Source organism: Cyprinodon variegatus, unplaced genomic scaffold (genome assembly GCF_000732505.1).
Source record: "Cyprinodon variegatus isolate N-32 unplaced genomic scaffold, C_variegatus-1.0 Scaffold1320, whole genome shotgun sequence".
Classification (NCBI taxonomy): domain Eukaryota; kingdom Metazoa; phylum Chordata; class Actinopteri; order Cyprinodontiformes; family Cyprinodontidae; genus Cyprinodon; species Cyprinodon variegatus.
In genome coordinates, this window is record NW_015151773.1 from 146,609 (window position 1) to 161,622 (window position 15,014).

General features: G+C 44.9%; 2 protein-coding genes across 3 annotated transcripts in view; both read right to left on the reverse strand.

Moving 5' to 3' along the window:
* Positions 1–5,941, reverse strand: part of rad54l (RAD54-like (S. cerevisiae)) — a 9,858-nt gene extending 3,917 nt beyond the window's left edge. The window contains exons 1-10 of the mRNA XM_015402214.1: positions 5,839–5,941; positions 5,688–5,762; positions 4,585–4,686; positions 2,916–2,976; positions 2,709–2,844; positions 2,530–2,599; positions 1,090–1,378; positions 736–860; positions 507–657; positions 309–435 (exon numbers count right to left, since the gene is read on the reverse strand). Of these exons, the coding sequence (XP_015257700.1) occupies positions 309–435; positions 507–657; positions 736–860; positions 1,090–1,378; positions 2,530–2,599; positions 2,709–2,844; positions 2,916–2,976; positions 4,585–4,686; positions 5,688–5,762; positions 5,839–5,841 (1,139 nt within the window). The 5' untranslated portion in view covers positions 5,842–5,941. The remainder of the gene's footprint in view (positions 1–308; positions 436–506; positions 658–735; positions 861–1,089; positions 1,379–2,529; positions 2,600–2,708; positions 2,845–2,915; positions 2,977–4,584; positions 4,687–5,687; positions 5,763–5,838) is intronic.
* Positions 5,942–8,642: 2,701 nt separating this feature from the next.
* On the reverse strand, positions 8,643–14,816 carry kdm4a (lysine (K)-specific demethylase 4A). 2 transcript variants are annotated; one of them, XM_015402222.1, is made up of 6 exons: positions 14,637–14,816; positions 14,363–14,551; positions 14,108–14,278; positions 12,488–12,607; positions 9,849–9,941; positions 8,643–9,758 (listed from the first exon to the last, which is right to left on the reverse strand). In XM_015402222.1, the coding sequence occupies exons 1-6, from the start codon at positions 14,799–14,801 to the stop codon at positions 9,618–9,620; spliced, it is 879 nt and encodes a 292-aa protein (XP_015257708.1). In that variant the 5' UTR covers positions 14,802–14,816; the 3' UTR covers positions 8,643–9,617. The 2 variants fall into 2 exon arrangements, with proteins under 2 accessions (XP_015257708.1, XP_015257709.1); XM_015402223.1 differs by lacking the exons at positions 8,643–9,758; positions 9,849–9,941 and adding an exon at positions 9,948–10,410.
* Positions 14,817–15,014: the final 198 nt, after the last annotated feature.

Sequence of the window (15,014 nt, forward strand, 5' to 3'; positions counted from 1 at the left end):
CATTTGTGCTGCTATAGGATTAGACTGCTGGATCAGAGTAGCTGCATCTGGTCTGTTCCTGTTTGGCTGTGACTCCATCCTGGAGAGAAATATCAGCTGTGCTGCTGCCATCAACACCTTTGTTTCTAGATGCTGGAGATCTGCCTGTTTTCCAGTGTAGTCCTGTTTCTCTGACTGTGACTAACTGGATGTGCTCTCTTCAATCTGACTGGATGATCTAGATCTATAAAGTGCCTAGAGATGACTTATGTTGGATGTTGGCACTATAGAAATAAAGTGGATAGAATGAGGTGAACGTCTGAACCAACCTGTTGACGATGCCAATGAGCTCCTTCAGTTTCTCCTCTCCTTCCTGCCGGTCTCGGTTGCTGGCGTCTGCATCTCTCCCCTTCAGGATGGGCAGCTCGAAGCGCTTCTTAAACTCCTGGGCGGTGCCTGCCGTGAGTGACAGTGAGCATGGGGAGGCGGGCCGACCCGCGTGGCGGTGCTGTGGCGCTGCAGCTTACCCAGGATTCCGGCGTTTACAAAGTGGACCAGACTGAAGTACTCCAGGAGGTCGTTCTGGATGGGTGTGCCTGAGATCAGCACCCTCCGCTGGGCGTCCATTGCATTCAGAGCTTGGTAGGTCTGGTTGTCGGCATTCTTCAGTCGGTGACCCTGGAGGCAGACAGAAAACTTTTCCTTCACTTTTCCAGATGAATCACCGTCGCCACAATGAGGCGGAACCAACTGCACCTCGTCACAGATCACCAGTCCAGCTTTCCCTCTGTGCAGGACGTTGGCGTGAAGTCGGAACGTCTCGTAGGAAATGATCAGGATGGGTGTGGGTGCCCTCGATCCACGCTGGGAGGTGAAGTTAACTGGGAACCAGTAAAACAGATCAGCCTCAAAAGCTCCCAGTTTCATTTGTAATAATAAACGATGGGAAAATTATTCTAATTCACATCGACAACCTGAATCTGATCACTGGGATTATTCACTATTAGAAACTCCCTGCTTCCTGTAAGCCATGTTAACAACCCGGCGTCTGCAGGTCCCTCCTAGCTGCAGCGCCGGGTTCCCGGCTACCAACGCCTCACCCAGATCTACCTAGCTTCCTATCGATCTCCTCCTTCGAGCCGCCATCGATGGCTAATGGCGAAAGGCGACCTCCCAGCCACTTTGCCACTTCGTTGTACCAGTTCCGAACCAGGCTCGACGGCGACACGACGATGGCTTTATCGATCTCTGGCGTAGCATCGGGACTTTGGCGCAGCAAGGTCCACATGAGAGCGATGCACTGCAAAGTCTTTCCCAGGCCCATCTCGTCAGCCATGATGCAGCCGTACGATCCGGGGATGCGTCTGCCGGTCACGCACTCCCACAGGAACTTCACGCCCTGAACACACCAAAGGGTGGAGAAAAATAAAACACTTTCACACCGCAGACCACGCCAGACGGTCCATTTAAACCGTTCATTCTAACCGCTTCATTTATTGCCTTCAAATATGCCTGATTTTATTGACGGGGTAACATCTGCCTCAGACAATGTGACCCATTCTAAAAGTTAGAATTCTACATTAAACCAGGGAGCCAGCTTCCTGTTACTAGAGCTGCAGAGAAGATTCTGGAAAAATAGTTGCAGTAGGCTCTGGAGTCTAACCACTAGGCCCCCACTCCACCTTATTATTTATCTTTTAGGTTTGTCTCGGGGGTGGGGGGGGCAGATGTTACCTTGACCCAGATGACTTGGTCAATTATAGACCTATATCCAATCTTCCTTTCTTATCCAAAATCCTTTAGAAAGTAGTTTCCAAACAAGTGTGCGATCACTTCCACCATAATGAACTTTTTGAAGAGTTTCAGTCTGGCTTTAGAGCTCATCATAGCACTGAAACAGCTCTGGTGAAAGTCACTAATGATATTCTCATGGCCTCAGATAATGGACTTGTATCTGTGCTCGTCCTGCTGGATCTCAGTGCTGCATTTGACACAGTTGATCAGAATATTCTTTTAGAAAGACTTGAACATTTTGTTGGAATTAAAGGAACAGCTCTAGACTGGTTTAAATCTGATCTATCTGATCGATTTCAGTTTGTTCATGTTAATGATAGATCTTCAACATGCTCAAAGGTTACCTGTGGAGTACCACAGGGATCAGTGCTAGGACCAATTCTCTTTACTTTATACATGCTCCCAATTGGTAGAGTTATTAGACAGCATGGGATTAATTTCCACTGTTATGCTGATGATACCCAGCTATATCTGTCTATAATCCAGATGAAGCTAACCCATTACATAGATTACAGGCATGTCTGAAGACAGAAAAACCTGGATGACTCTTAACTTTCTGCTTCTGAATGCAGACAAAACAGAAGTTATAGTCTTTGGACCAGAGTCTCTGAAAAAGAAGCTGATTAGTCAGTCACTTCATTTGGATTAAACTGATTTGCTGTTATTTTTGATCATTTAATCTCATATTTAAAAGAGGTTTCCAGAGTTTCCTCCTTTCATCTGGGCGGGCGGTGATGCTGGACAGGACAGGCGTACCTCTCTCTGATGGGGACGGAGAACTTTTCCTAATACTGGATCCACCACAACGTGGACCGGGAGCTTCTCTCTGGAAGACAGGAGTCATTCTGATTATTCTCCTGCTGCTTTCATACATCCATCAGATCTGAGCTCGTTTAGTCAGCCTGCTTTCCTCCCCCGGTGGGATTCAAACCTACTTGTCAGCTTTGATCAGCTCATGAGCGCCGAGAGCTGGAGGCTCATAAAGAACCAAAGCATCTTCTGCGAAGGGATCATGGAGCGCCTTCCTAACTCCTGCATGTCTCAGACCAAGTGCTCTGCTTCCCAGTGGACCTGTGGGAGCAAACCTCGTCATTCTCCATCACCAGACCTGGATCTCAGCTCAGACTGCAGGCTGAACTCACCTGAGTAGTTGGGAATAGGAACTTTAAAGGGTTTGGAGAGAATATTCCGAATAAAGGCCTCCTGCAAAACAAACAAAGTTTCCTAGTGAGTGCAGTCGTGGAAAGCTTGATTGTTCAGAGAGGTCAATCAATGCTTACAGGGGCCTGATTCTGTGTCTGCGCCGCTACGCTAGCTGGCTGTGGACGGACCGGCCCGGTCCAGGAGGTCCGTCACAGGCCAGCTAGCAGCTAGCGGAGCTGTGGCTAACGAGCACACGTCGGCTGCGTAGAAATATTTCAACCATGATGGCCGTAGAGCGTAGAGCAGGAGGAGGAAGCTCCGCCCTGATCCGTCTCAGTCTGAAAGCCCGGCGGCGGCGGCAGGGATCCTTCCTGCACCTCTTAAAGGGTTCATGGGTGAAAACAATGATGCTGCTGATCAGAGGCAGCGGGGGTCGGGTTACGCAATAAAACCCCATTTTATCTAGGATGCACATCTGGTTCAAAATTAAACACATTTAACAAAATCTAAAAATAAAGGAGACTAGAATCAGAAATGATTAGAACACTAATCTGTTAGCCTTTACTGTTTCCTAGTGGTGTTATGAGATAAGCCGAGGCTTCGAGGCGCGTCGAATGATAGGTTAGGGGAGGGGCCAAAACGTCTGAAGCCTCTCTGCTGTGACACCATGTGACCGCTTCAGGAAATGCTTCAGACTGGAGCAGAGCTGCTGTCAGTTAGATAGAGTTTATAGATTCTAAGAATAGATTGGTTGGTTTTTCCAGACAATCTAGTTAAAACTATTTTAGTTAGATTAAACAATGTAATGATCAGAATCTGAGCGAGCCGCTGGTTACAGATGTAACTTTAGTTAGCCAGTGGCGGCAGCTATAAGACACGGAGTCCTAAACCTTAGGTTGCCGGTTCAAAAACCACCTCAGACTTTTGAAAGTTGCAATAAAGCTTAACAAGTATTTCGGCTCATGTGACTAATTAGTATTGGTTGCCCTAATATAAATATAGATCGGGTAAAAAAATAGCCAAATTAGACTGGCTGGTTTAACCAAAAGATTGGTTGATCACATAACGTCCAGCCCCATTAAAACCAACAACTCTGGAAAAAATATTATTGTTGAATAAAAATGACAAACATCTTTCATTTTGCTCATCACTGAGCATCAGTTTGCACAAACACTTTCACTGACTGCTTGAGCTTATTTCACTAAAATGCCAGAAAAACAGCAAACGTTTTGAGAACGGTGAATATCCGGCTGAGTTCACAAAGTTCTCGCTCTCCGCTCATCCCATACCGCTCACTGCTTTCTATATGAAGACATTTTGCAACAACTTTTTAAAAAAGTCCAAAACTCTGCAGGCAGCTGTTTGGACGGCTCAGTGACAGAACTACAGTCCATTTCATAGTTAAGTTATCTAAACTGGAACTTTGACTATTCAGAAGTCAGATGTGTGACACTTTAAATGAGATATTTAAAATACATTTTGACTTTCCAAAATGTGATTGTAGATATCTAGAATTGTTATTTTCACTAATATAATTTCAGATATCTTTAATAATCATTCAGGATAGTCTAAACTTTTTCTTTGATATCTTAAAAGTAATTACGGATGGTCAGAAGAAGTTGATTTTATGATAAAACTGCCTGCCATAGGGGTGGCATCCCCACTTACATGTTTGTCTACTTCCACAGGCCAGTTGATGATGGGTCTGAGCGGCTTCCTGTGGGGAGAAACGTGGATCTCTCTCAGCTCCTCCAACCTCCTCCTCTTCTCCTGGGAGAAAAAAAAACACAGTCATTTCTACAGCACCAGGCAGCACCTAAAACGGACCAGATCACACCGGCCCGGACCGTCGGCAGGGATCAGACCTACCCAACAGTGGTGCCTCCTCGAGAAATGTTTAATGGGGGGGGGGTCAGATTGGGCCACTGACACTAAAAGCCATAATTCCAGGGTTTGCAATGTGTTTACTATAGTGGTAAACCTGTCTGTAGAAATCAGAAAGGTTCAGTAACACCTCCTCAGATCCTGTTTTATTGGCTGATTTTTTAATGTTGCTGGCTGCGCAGAATGGAAGGAAATGCTAAACTGATGCTGATACAATTTATCCTGGACAGTGGGACAGCCAGTGGGGTTAAAGTAAGGAAGCCAGTGGGGTCCCAGTGGGGTCAGCCAGTGGGGTTAAAGTAAGGAAGCCAGTGGGGTCCCAGTGGGGCAGCCAGTGGGGTTAAAGTAAGGAAGCCAGTGGGGTCCCAGTAGGGTCAAAGTGGGGCAGCCAGTGGGGTCCCAGTGGGGCAGCCAGTGGGGTCCCAGTGGGGCAGCCAGTGGGGCAGCCAGTGGAGCAGCCAGTGGGGTCCCAGTGGCCACCCCCCAACATCTGAAAGGAGAGTCAGATGGCAGGTAAAGGTTCTGATCCGAGTCAGAGCCATAAATGGCAGAACAGACTCGGGTCCATGAGGATGTTTGGTGACAGCCTCTGCTGCACCGTAGGGCCCCTAAGCAGCGCCATCACAGGTCCTCCTCCTCGGTCTGATCCCACAGCTGCAGAGTGGATCAGAACCACCTGCTGGACAGCAGACCCACTACTTCTTATCCTGTAGTACATGGAAGTACTTCATCTGGTGGTTCTGGTCTGCCTGCAGGTCCATAAAGACTCTGATGACCTCCAGAACCTGCTGGACCGACCCGGTGTTTCACTACTAACGCCTAAGGGGGCGGTTAGTCCGCTCCGATAGAACCGGACCCGGACCGGAACCTTTCCAGCAGCATCTTACGGTGCTTCCAGGCGGGCCGCCGTCCTCTCCGGCCGCTCTGCGTTTAGCCAGCTGACTGGGGGCCAGGCTCCTCCTCTGCGGAACAACAACACACCGAGTCAGAACCAGCCGAACAGAACCGAGCAGGCACCAGAACCTGGGCTGGTTTTACCATTTCCGCGGCTTCCTCTGGGGGTCAGAAAGCTGCCATGACGGTGTCGGTTAGACTCAAACCGGTACCAGCAGCCCGGCTCCCACTGCCGTCCGAACTCGCGCTAAATGTTGAATAAGGAGCAGTACGGTAAGCGAGAAGGGTCAGACCGACTCCACATTAATGTTTCAGCGCCACCTACTGGCCGGGAGGAGCAGTGACACGCCAACAGACCTATGACGCCTTTGGACGCTGGCCGACGTGCCTACAGGGCGGCCATCTTGGATCAGACCAGCTGCTGTGAATGAACAGGAGGCGCCTTAGATCTCATTTTAATCCCGAGATAATATTACAATAATCTCTGACACGTCACAACCCCTTAAAAAAAACTAATTCTAAAATAACCTTTCAGTTAAACAGATTTATTCAGATTACAAACTATTTAAACTGAACTCAAACTGAATGAGATATATGCAGTTATATATCTGCAATTAAATATTTAAATTATAAACACAGTTTTATATTAATATATTATAAGATAATGTTTTACAAATATTACACATTTATATACTATATCATGATTATTTAGTATTTTTAAGGATTGCTCTTTGATGATTATTATGATCTATGGAGAAACATTTGTTGTAATGTAGTTTACAAAAGAGAGTAAAGTTAAGTTGCTTTTTTACAGATTTAATTCTATGTTAATATTTATGTATTTTTTGTCATAGTCAAGACTGTTTTGTCAAAAATAGTGAATGGTAAATTTATGTTGTGTCTGTTTTTTTAAATCATTTATTCATTTGTGAACATTTGATCTTTATATATATATTAATGATAATGATAAAAAAAAAACAGTTTGAAAAAAGAGCTTTGGACAATAAAAAGGACAAACAGCCATTAGTTAGACACAACATAAATGGACCAAGGATCCAGTCCAGGCAGCGCGGGTCCTTGGAAGACACGGCCTCTGAATTCAAACACGCCCATTTTCACCATAGATCTATCCTGGTCTGGGTTAGAAGCTTTACCTTCTGCAGATGTTTCCTGTGAACGTTTGAAAAATCTGTTTCTGTAGAAATGTGGTTTACACAAAGATGAGCATTTAAAAAAAATTTGAAAAAATGTCAATATCTACTCATAATTATTAACTTAATTTATGTTAATATCATGTTAAGTTTTAGAATAAATCTAGGTAGCATTTAAACATTTTAGAGTTTTATTATATTATTTGTCAGTCAGTCGGTTTAAGTACCCCCCCCCCCCCCCCTCCATTTAAGACAAAGGCTGCTGTGAGAGTACATTTCTTTAATAAAGCATATTTTACAAAATCTCTGAATGATGATCTGAAATGTATTTTTCTCCAGGAGAAAACCAGAGACCGCTCCCCCTGCTGGCTCACGACGTAACAACACGTTCACGCTGCAGGGCTTCTATGAGAAATTCACTGAAGGCGTTTTACAAACAGGACAGTAAAATACAGGATCAGGTTTCAACTGCGTTAAAGACTAAATTATGTCCTCCATCCACAAACTTCTGCAAAAACAACCAACTAAAAACAGAATAATGAGGACACCTGGCGGCCATCTTGTTCTACTGCAGCCATGGGATGAAGGAGTTACGCAGAGATGGGCAGGAAGAAGGAAGCCAAGCTTTAGGAAAGGTCAAACAAACGTCATCTTCTGCTTTATAAACTACAAACAGCTGCACCTCGTTGTTCAGAAGTCCCAAAAAGTGGAGAATAAAAACAGCGAAGAGGCCTTTTAAAATGCTTCTCATCTAAAGAGTTCAGCAGAGGGACTGCTCACGCTGAGCGAGCACCATCAGGAGCAGAAAGATCCTGAGTAGATCTACAGGAATGTGTTCCATGAAGCTGGACGTCAGGAATCTGTGGCTCTGCTGAGAAGTTAATAGTTTCTTTGGGAAGCTGAGAGACTCGTCTAAACCTTCAAACTAAGACGGAAAACCAAGAATAAAGGACCTCTGATATGTTTACAGCATAAAAAAAGCAACATAAACCATCCTAGTCTTCCAGGGAAGGACTGAGGAGCTCAGAGCCATGAGAGAGCGTTTGATCAGGTTAAGGCGGGGCATACACTCTACCATATTTTCAATAGTTGTATTCAGCTACAGCTAAAACTGTCCTTCCACTGTGCGACCCCACGCTGTGATGCGATCTACCTGCTCACACTGTACATCCAGAAGCCACGTGTCGGACTCAGCATCCAGAGACTCGTCAATCTGGAAGAATAAGAAGAACTCCTTTATTTGCACACGCGCAGTGCTCGAGGTTCTGCTAAATCGTTCCTAGCTCTGCTTCAACTGCAGGATTTGCCAACAAACACCTCAGGAGAGCCGACTAAATTTAAAACATTCCAAAAAAATCAAAAAAATCAATCCTCTGGACTTTGTTTCCAAGTTTGAAGACGTTTCTCTTCCATCCAGGAAGATTTTTCATTTCAAAATGTCAGAAATAGCGTTTAGTTCCAGGTTTTATCCAGCAGCCCAACAAAGCCTGGTTTATGTTTAGAAAACATGTAGATAGAAACGGATGAACGGGTCCCCCCCTTTGGAATGGGGGTCGTTTGGCTTCTTAGTTAGCCTGCAATGCCCCATACCTGTCTATGTCTCTGAAAGGGGGGTCGTTAGGGGGAATTGTTGGCCTGGCTGAATAGGCGAGGTCTTCTGTTCTCCTGTAAGGGGTTGTGATGATGGTGGGAAGGAATCAACGCCATTTCTCACATTTTGAATTGAAAAATCTTCCTGGATGGAAGAGAAACGTCTTCAAACTTGGAAACAAAGTCCAGTGGATGGATTTTCTTTTACTTTTTTGGAAAAACTGACCTGGATGACTGAGAATCTTCACCAAGAATTTCAAACATGTTTGATTTTCTGACCTTACGATTCCTGACCACTAATTTCCCTTCAGCCCCCCCCATGCCTGTATACGACACGACGCAGGTGAGATCATCAGGCTGAAACTCGGCCCCAACCAAAAAATTCTCACACAACTGGAGAATGGGGCCAAAAAGGACAAAAACTCGTACAGCATATGATCCAACCTTCAGAATTATGAAACACTTTTTATAAAACAGCCAGTGTTGGTTTCTAAAAATCATTAGAGGAAAGAGCTTTCAGAGGAGCAGCTCAGGAACGCTTCAGTCCAGGCTCTGGTTCACCTGGACTGGTCAACCTAGTTTATAAAGTTTTATAAAACCTTTACAATAAATAAGATTTATCCGTTTTTTTTCTCTGATGTAATAAAACGTGGGACAGAAGCTGCAGTACCGCCCCCCGCCCTGAAGGAGGAGCTGGTTGGGTCGGGTCACAGCTGCTCTACTGAGAGGACATCTAAAGATGAAGCCTTGGTTGATCTTATTCAAACCGGTATGACCTGTAAGCAGCAGGGTTTGGCGTATCACCCGGATGCGCCTCAGCAGAACCTCGATGGTCCACAGGTGCTGCCTGCCATCGTCTCCAAAGGCCTGAACCTCACTGATTGTCCCAGAAAGACAGGATCCGCCCAGAAACCACCCAGCCAGGCTGGTTTCATAGAACATCTCTATGTTCTCTGCTCTATGGGTCATCTGGTCCCTAATTGATGACATTTGGAGTTGCTAAAAAATGTAACCAAGCTTGTTTTCACCATCAGAGCCCAGCAGAGAAGAAGCATTGGGACTAAAATCTGTCCCTGCGAGTCCTGAAGAAGCCGTCTGCTGCTACAATGTCTGGGACTAGCTGCAAGGTTAAGGTGCACAAGAACTGCTGGTGAGTAAGGTGGCTGGACCAGGAGAGCGGCTCTACTCCATGATGGCTCTGTAAATCACAGGTTCAATGTAGTCCCCTCGGTACCGTGAGTTGATCACCCTTTGCCTCTTGGACTCTTGGAGGATCTCATTGTCTTCAAAGATGCCATCAAACCTCATGTCTGAGGCTTTGGACTGCAGGAGGAGAGAAACGGTTAACTGAGACATGGCTGCAGATTCATCTACTGCACCTGTTTCCATCCACCCAGGTCAAGCTCCACCCACCAATCTGGATTTGACTCTCTTGGGAAGTTCTTCGTCCAGAGTGTAGACGTCATCTCTCTTGGCAGTTAGCTGGGAGCCATCCTCAAACTCCACCTGCAGGTTGGAACAGCAGTACATCAGTTTTATACCTACCAACCATCTCCACCTACTGTCTGTCAGATGCAGGAGAAATGATCCGAGACGTTGAACACGTTATCGACTCAACCAACACCCGATCAAACAAAGATGAGTTTTACTGTAAATCCTTGTGATAAAGGCCAGCATTGGCTGGACCGTCACACTCCTCAGCAGATGGAAGAAACGGCCTCTACGAACTCACAACTTTGGATCCTTGTTTGGGAAAGGACAGCGTCACATCTTATTGGCCTTTAAGACGTGCCATTATGGCCTGGCCCCATGGTGAGAGAGGACTTATTTGTCCAGGGGGGGGGGGCTCTATCTGTGTGGCATTGTGTGGTCCTTGGGGTTGATCCGAGCTCACCCAATAAATGAACGTGTTGGAGATGCGGGCCGAGCACAAGGCCCTCAGATGTTTCTGCACCGTCTGGAGGGAAGGCATGTGCTGGTTCAGACAGAAAACAGATCTGTTGTTTACCACGTCAACCAAAACGGACGCACAAAATTGACGGGGCTTCTGAAAGTGTCCAGGGACCTCCTGATCTATCCACCTCACTCCCACCAGGCCCTTCACTGTGCGCTGTCAGGCTCTGGGACCGCTTTGGTGAGGCGGAGGAGAATCTGTTCGCCCCTGAGGAGTTGACTCATTGGCCCTTGTGTTATTCCCTAACAGGGCTGCCATGATGTGCTAGCTTTTCCTGGTATCAGGTTCTGCTGTAGTCTTCCACTGCTCTCACCGACTCTACAGAAGGTTTTCTAGAAGGGACACAAGTTGTTAACCTGACTCTGCCAGTTGGATTTGCACCGCATATCCATCTGGAAACCTTCTGTTGAAGTAATTTTGGCCAGGCTACTCTTGCTGAAACCAGTCGGGAGAAGAGCAAAAACATCTTTTCCTCTGAGAAAAGCCTCCAGAGCAGTGTTTTGCTCTTCTTTCAGTGAAGAAATACNGAGTGAAATCTTGAAAGCTCGCGAGATCAGGATGGTCTCACGAGGCTAACAAGTTGTTGCCGTTTGGTGCCGATATTGCTAGCATGGTTCCCACTGCTTTGGAGGCTGTAAGGAGGCGGATACACCACCCCAACCATCAATGTCTTAGACGTGTGTTTGACCCTGGGGGGCTGACTTGGTGTCTGGCCCCACTTAGGTGCACCATATTGAGAATTAGGGAACCCTCCAGTGGAGAGAAGAACAACAGATTTTCTAATTGATGCTCTTCCTGCAATAATCATCCAGTTTCCTGCCAGGTTTCCTCTATTCTTTTTTTTTTGCTTTGTTTTTAATTAAAGTTTTGATTTGATTTTACAACTTTTAATATCAACACTTTGACTGCAATAGTCACATAACCTTACATATTTTACGGGCCCATAATGTATTTAAAAACCAAAACAAAAGCCTGTACATGAGATGTCCAAGCTTTCCTCTGTTCTGGGCTTTTTTCCAGTCTCTGCTTGATGGCGGCTGCTTTGCTTCGACCCTTGAGGCGCGTCTGGCAGCAGTTTATGTCATCATGCATCGTCGATGATCTCACCAATCTGTTGTTTTTTTGTGCCATGCTCGATGAATAGCCTCCTTCAGCACATCAGGCCTCTTCTAACACTAACTTTAAATATCTCATCAGAAACTAACCTTTTCTCTTTGGCTTTTAACACCTAGCTAAACAGTGAGCTTTATTTTATTTTATAAAGTTTTTATCTTTTATTTCTTATATGTTTTACCCAATTTTATTGATTTGATTGTGTAAATTTTACCCATGTTTTATGTAATATTTTTTTTCTGTACAGCTGTGATTGTTTTTAAGTGCTTAACAGATAAAACAGGAACCAGCTTCATACAGGTTAGGAGACTTTACCTCCATGGCACTAAAACTGTATTACGGATGAAGAACCATGGAGAGAAATCTCACACATTATTTAAAGATCTCACAAATGTTGCATCCAAACAGTTTTTTAATGGTAATTTCATTCTGTTCTATTTATTTGAAAAGCTCCATTTCATCAGATTATCTAAAGGAGTTACAGGATTATGATATTTTACATTACATGATACATTTTGTCTTGATATTTTAGTATGAACATAAGGCGAAAACAATGACAACATATTTCCCTTTCCATGAGATGACAGAGCTGTGACTACAGTGTTTGGCCATAAACTCTCTCCCTCCATCCATGTTTTCCTTCCTCTTTGTTCATAGTCGCTTCTTCCTTTGGGGTTAGTTTAGTTCTAGGGGCTGAATGATCTTAGTTAATAAATTATTTATATTAATAATTTATTCCATGTGTGCAGAGTTGATGTTTGACAGGATTTAAACTCCATTCAGACTTTCATTTGTTGTTCCAACACACAGCCATGTTCAAAACATTATCTAATTAAATATCCTATTAACCAACCTGGAGTGGCTGATGATTTAAATCATAACAAATAACTATAGAATAACAAATTATTCTATATAGTATAAAGGCCAATAAAATAAACCCTTTTAGACCCAGATCAGAAGAGCACAGAGGAACAGAACAACTTACCAAGTACATTTGAATAACATGAGCCGCCACGAATTTGGCCCCATAGACCAGCCCGTCAGTCCATCGCACCTGAACCACTTCTCCCTGCGGCGGGGGGCCAAGCTGGGAGCAGTCTCGATTCTGAGCAAAATAAATTTATTGTTAGGTTTCAAAAACTGAACAATTAATCTGACACCTTTTCAGCTAATCGGGAAAAAGAACACACCAAGACATGATTGGATGTTTATGGTTTAATATCGAAGCCCAGAGTTCAGGGTCCCCCACTGATCCAGACTGAGGAACCCTTCGTTTATTAGCCGCATGAGACCAGGAGGTTCAGAGACATTAAATGTAGAGTTTCATTCTCATTGAGCCATAACCATCCAAATGACAAGATATAAATACTTTAGCTGTTTCACTCTAAGTGGAATAAACTGCTAACACTGAATTAACACATCCTGGATAAAATATTGAATTCTTTGTTTTGTATGAACCTGGATGTACTGAAAACAAAATTACACAAAAAACATTGTAAAAAGTATAACCAATGGAGGCCTGGATTAGGAGTCACACGCAAAGCATCAGAATTAGCCTATCTCACTGTTCTCTGGTAAAATGCTAAGCGTCCTGAACGGTGTTGGGCTGAGAACACGTGGGGCCCTCATACCGTCCTCATGGAGTCTGCTTCTGTTTGTGTAGAAATAGTAGGGCTGGGCGATAATTCAATAACGATATATATCGATCGATTTATTTATTTGTTATATTAATTTTGGTCACATTCTGGTCACTTTAGTTTCTTTGTCAGTATTTAATAACATAACCCAGGTCTCTTAAGTTATTTTTCTTTAAAACAATTCTCTTATGGTTAAAAAAGTTGGTTAAATAAAGATTTAATTGGAAGTCTGTGTTTGTGTTTTTTATTAGCTAGCAATACATACATTGTACGTCTTTTACGTAAAATATAAGAAATTGTACGCTCTGTTTTTGGGATGTACGGCTTCGGTACGCCCTCATGTCCCCTGGAATATGGTGGAATGTCCATAGACAACTTCACCCGCGGGAACAAGCACTTTGCACTGTTAGCAAGCAGGTTAACTTTAAACTTTGAAAAGTTTATGAAAACTGAATGAATGCCGATAACTATAGGATTATTTTGTAGTTTTTCTTGTTCTTTCGGACAATAATGTCCGTGGAAAGGGGGGAAAAGAGCAGCTAACGTAAATGACCACTGAGGGGGGTGGGGGGTGGGATCGGTATAAATCCCTAGAAAATGTTGTACAGATGCCACGTTTTTTTTTTATGGTTCTTCGAAATAATTGGAGCCTTTCTTTCCAAAGGACTAATAAATGGATGCCGTTTGTGGATAAATGTGAGCTTGATTTCCCCACCTGCAGAACCGCTCCTTTACTGAGCGGGTTTTGCTAATTGCCAATATTTTCTACCTGATTATCAATCACTATTGCTTCCCAAGTGACCAGTTTGATTTCACAGAAGTTTGATTTGGTGGAAGTAGTATTCTGTTGTTGAAGTGTTCCCTTTATTATTTTTAGCAGTTTATCTAACATCCCAAACTAATAAAATAGAGTTTCTGTGATGCTGGAGTTTAGATGTTTGCCCTGGACTGAGAGAAGCAGAACCTACCACGATGTCCTCAGGGAAGAGGTTATCACTGAAGGAGCCGTCGTCAAAGTTGACTTCATAGAAGGTCTCTTTGGACAGCTGGACCACATCACACTGGTAGTATCGGCCGTTCTTGTGCTTGCAGATGACCTTCTGACCCACAGTGAGCTCATGCATGGCTGCCTTGTTGCGCTGCAGCAGCAGAAGTCCAAAACAGAACCGTTAATGCCGACCGGGTCGCCTCAACGAGCGACAGACGGCAGAGCGGCTGCCCACCTCGATCTGGGCGGGACCTTTGTGCCGACAGCAGGTCACGTGGACCACAAAGGGCCAATCGTCCGGCTGCATCAGGACCCCGGCAGCCTGGGCACAGGTGGGGTGGTAGGCGGTGGGGCAGCGGCCGTGGGAACACTGGACACAGCAGCCTGAGGCCTTCTTCACCCGCTTCTTACAGTAGTAACATTTCTGTGGAGGAAAACAGCAGCAGTCAGAGGGGTTCTGATGGGCCTGCTGCCCCCCCTGCAGGCTGGTTTGGGAACTGCAGACTCACCAGTTTGAATCTCTGCAGAGGGATCCCACTGAGGTCCACTGGACTTCTCCTGGTCACGTCGACAAAGCGGGCCTCCATCACCGCCACGGCACACAGAACATGGACCCACCTACAAACAAACAGCTCTGGGTCATCGGTGGAGGAGGTTCTTAAGGTTCTGGACATTTACGGCGGCCATGGTGGACATGTCTCCTTAACAAACAGTAGGAGGAGTCTGGGGCGTGTTGGACTGAGCCGGCGCCACCTACTGTCAGGTGGGAGGGGTGGGGTTTGGTTCTGATGCGTCATATCAGAGATCTGATTGTTCCTTATGTTCCTAACAGAGCACTTCGCTCTCAATCTGCAGGTTTACTAGTGGTTCCTAGAATTTCTAAAAGT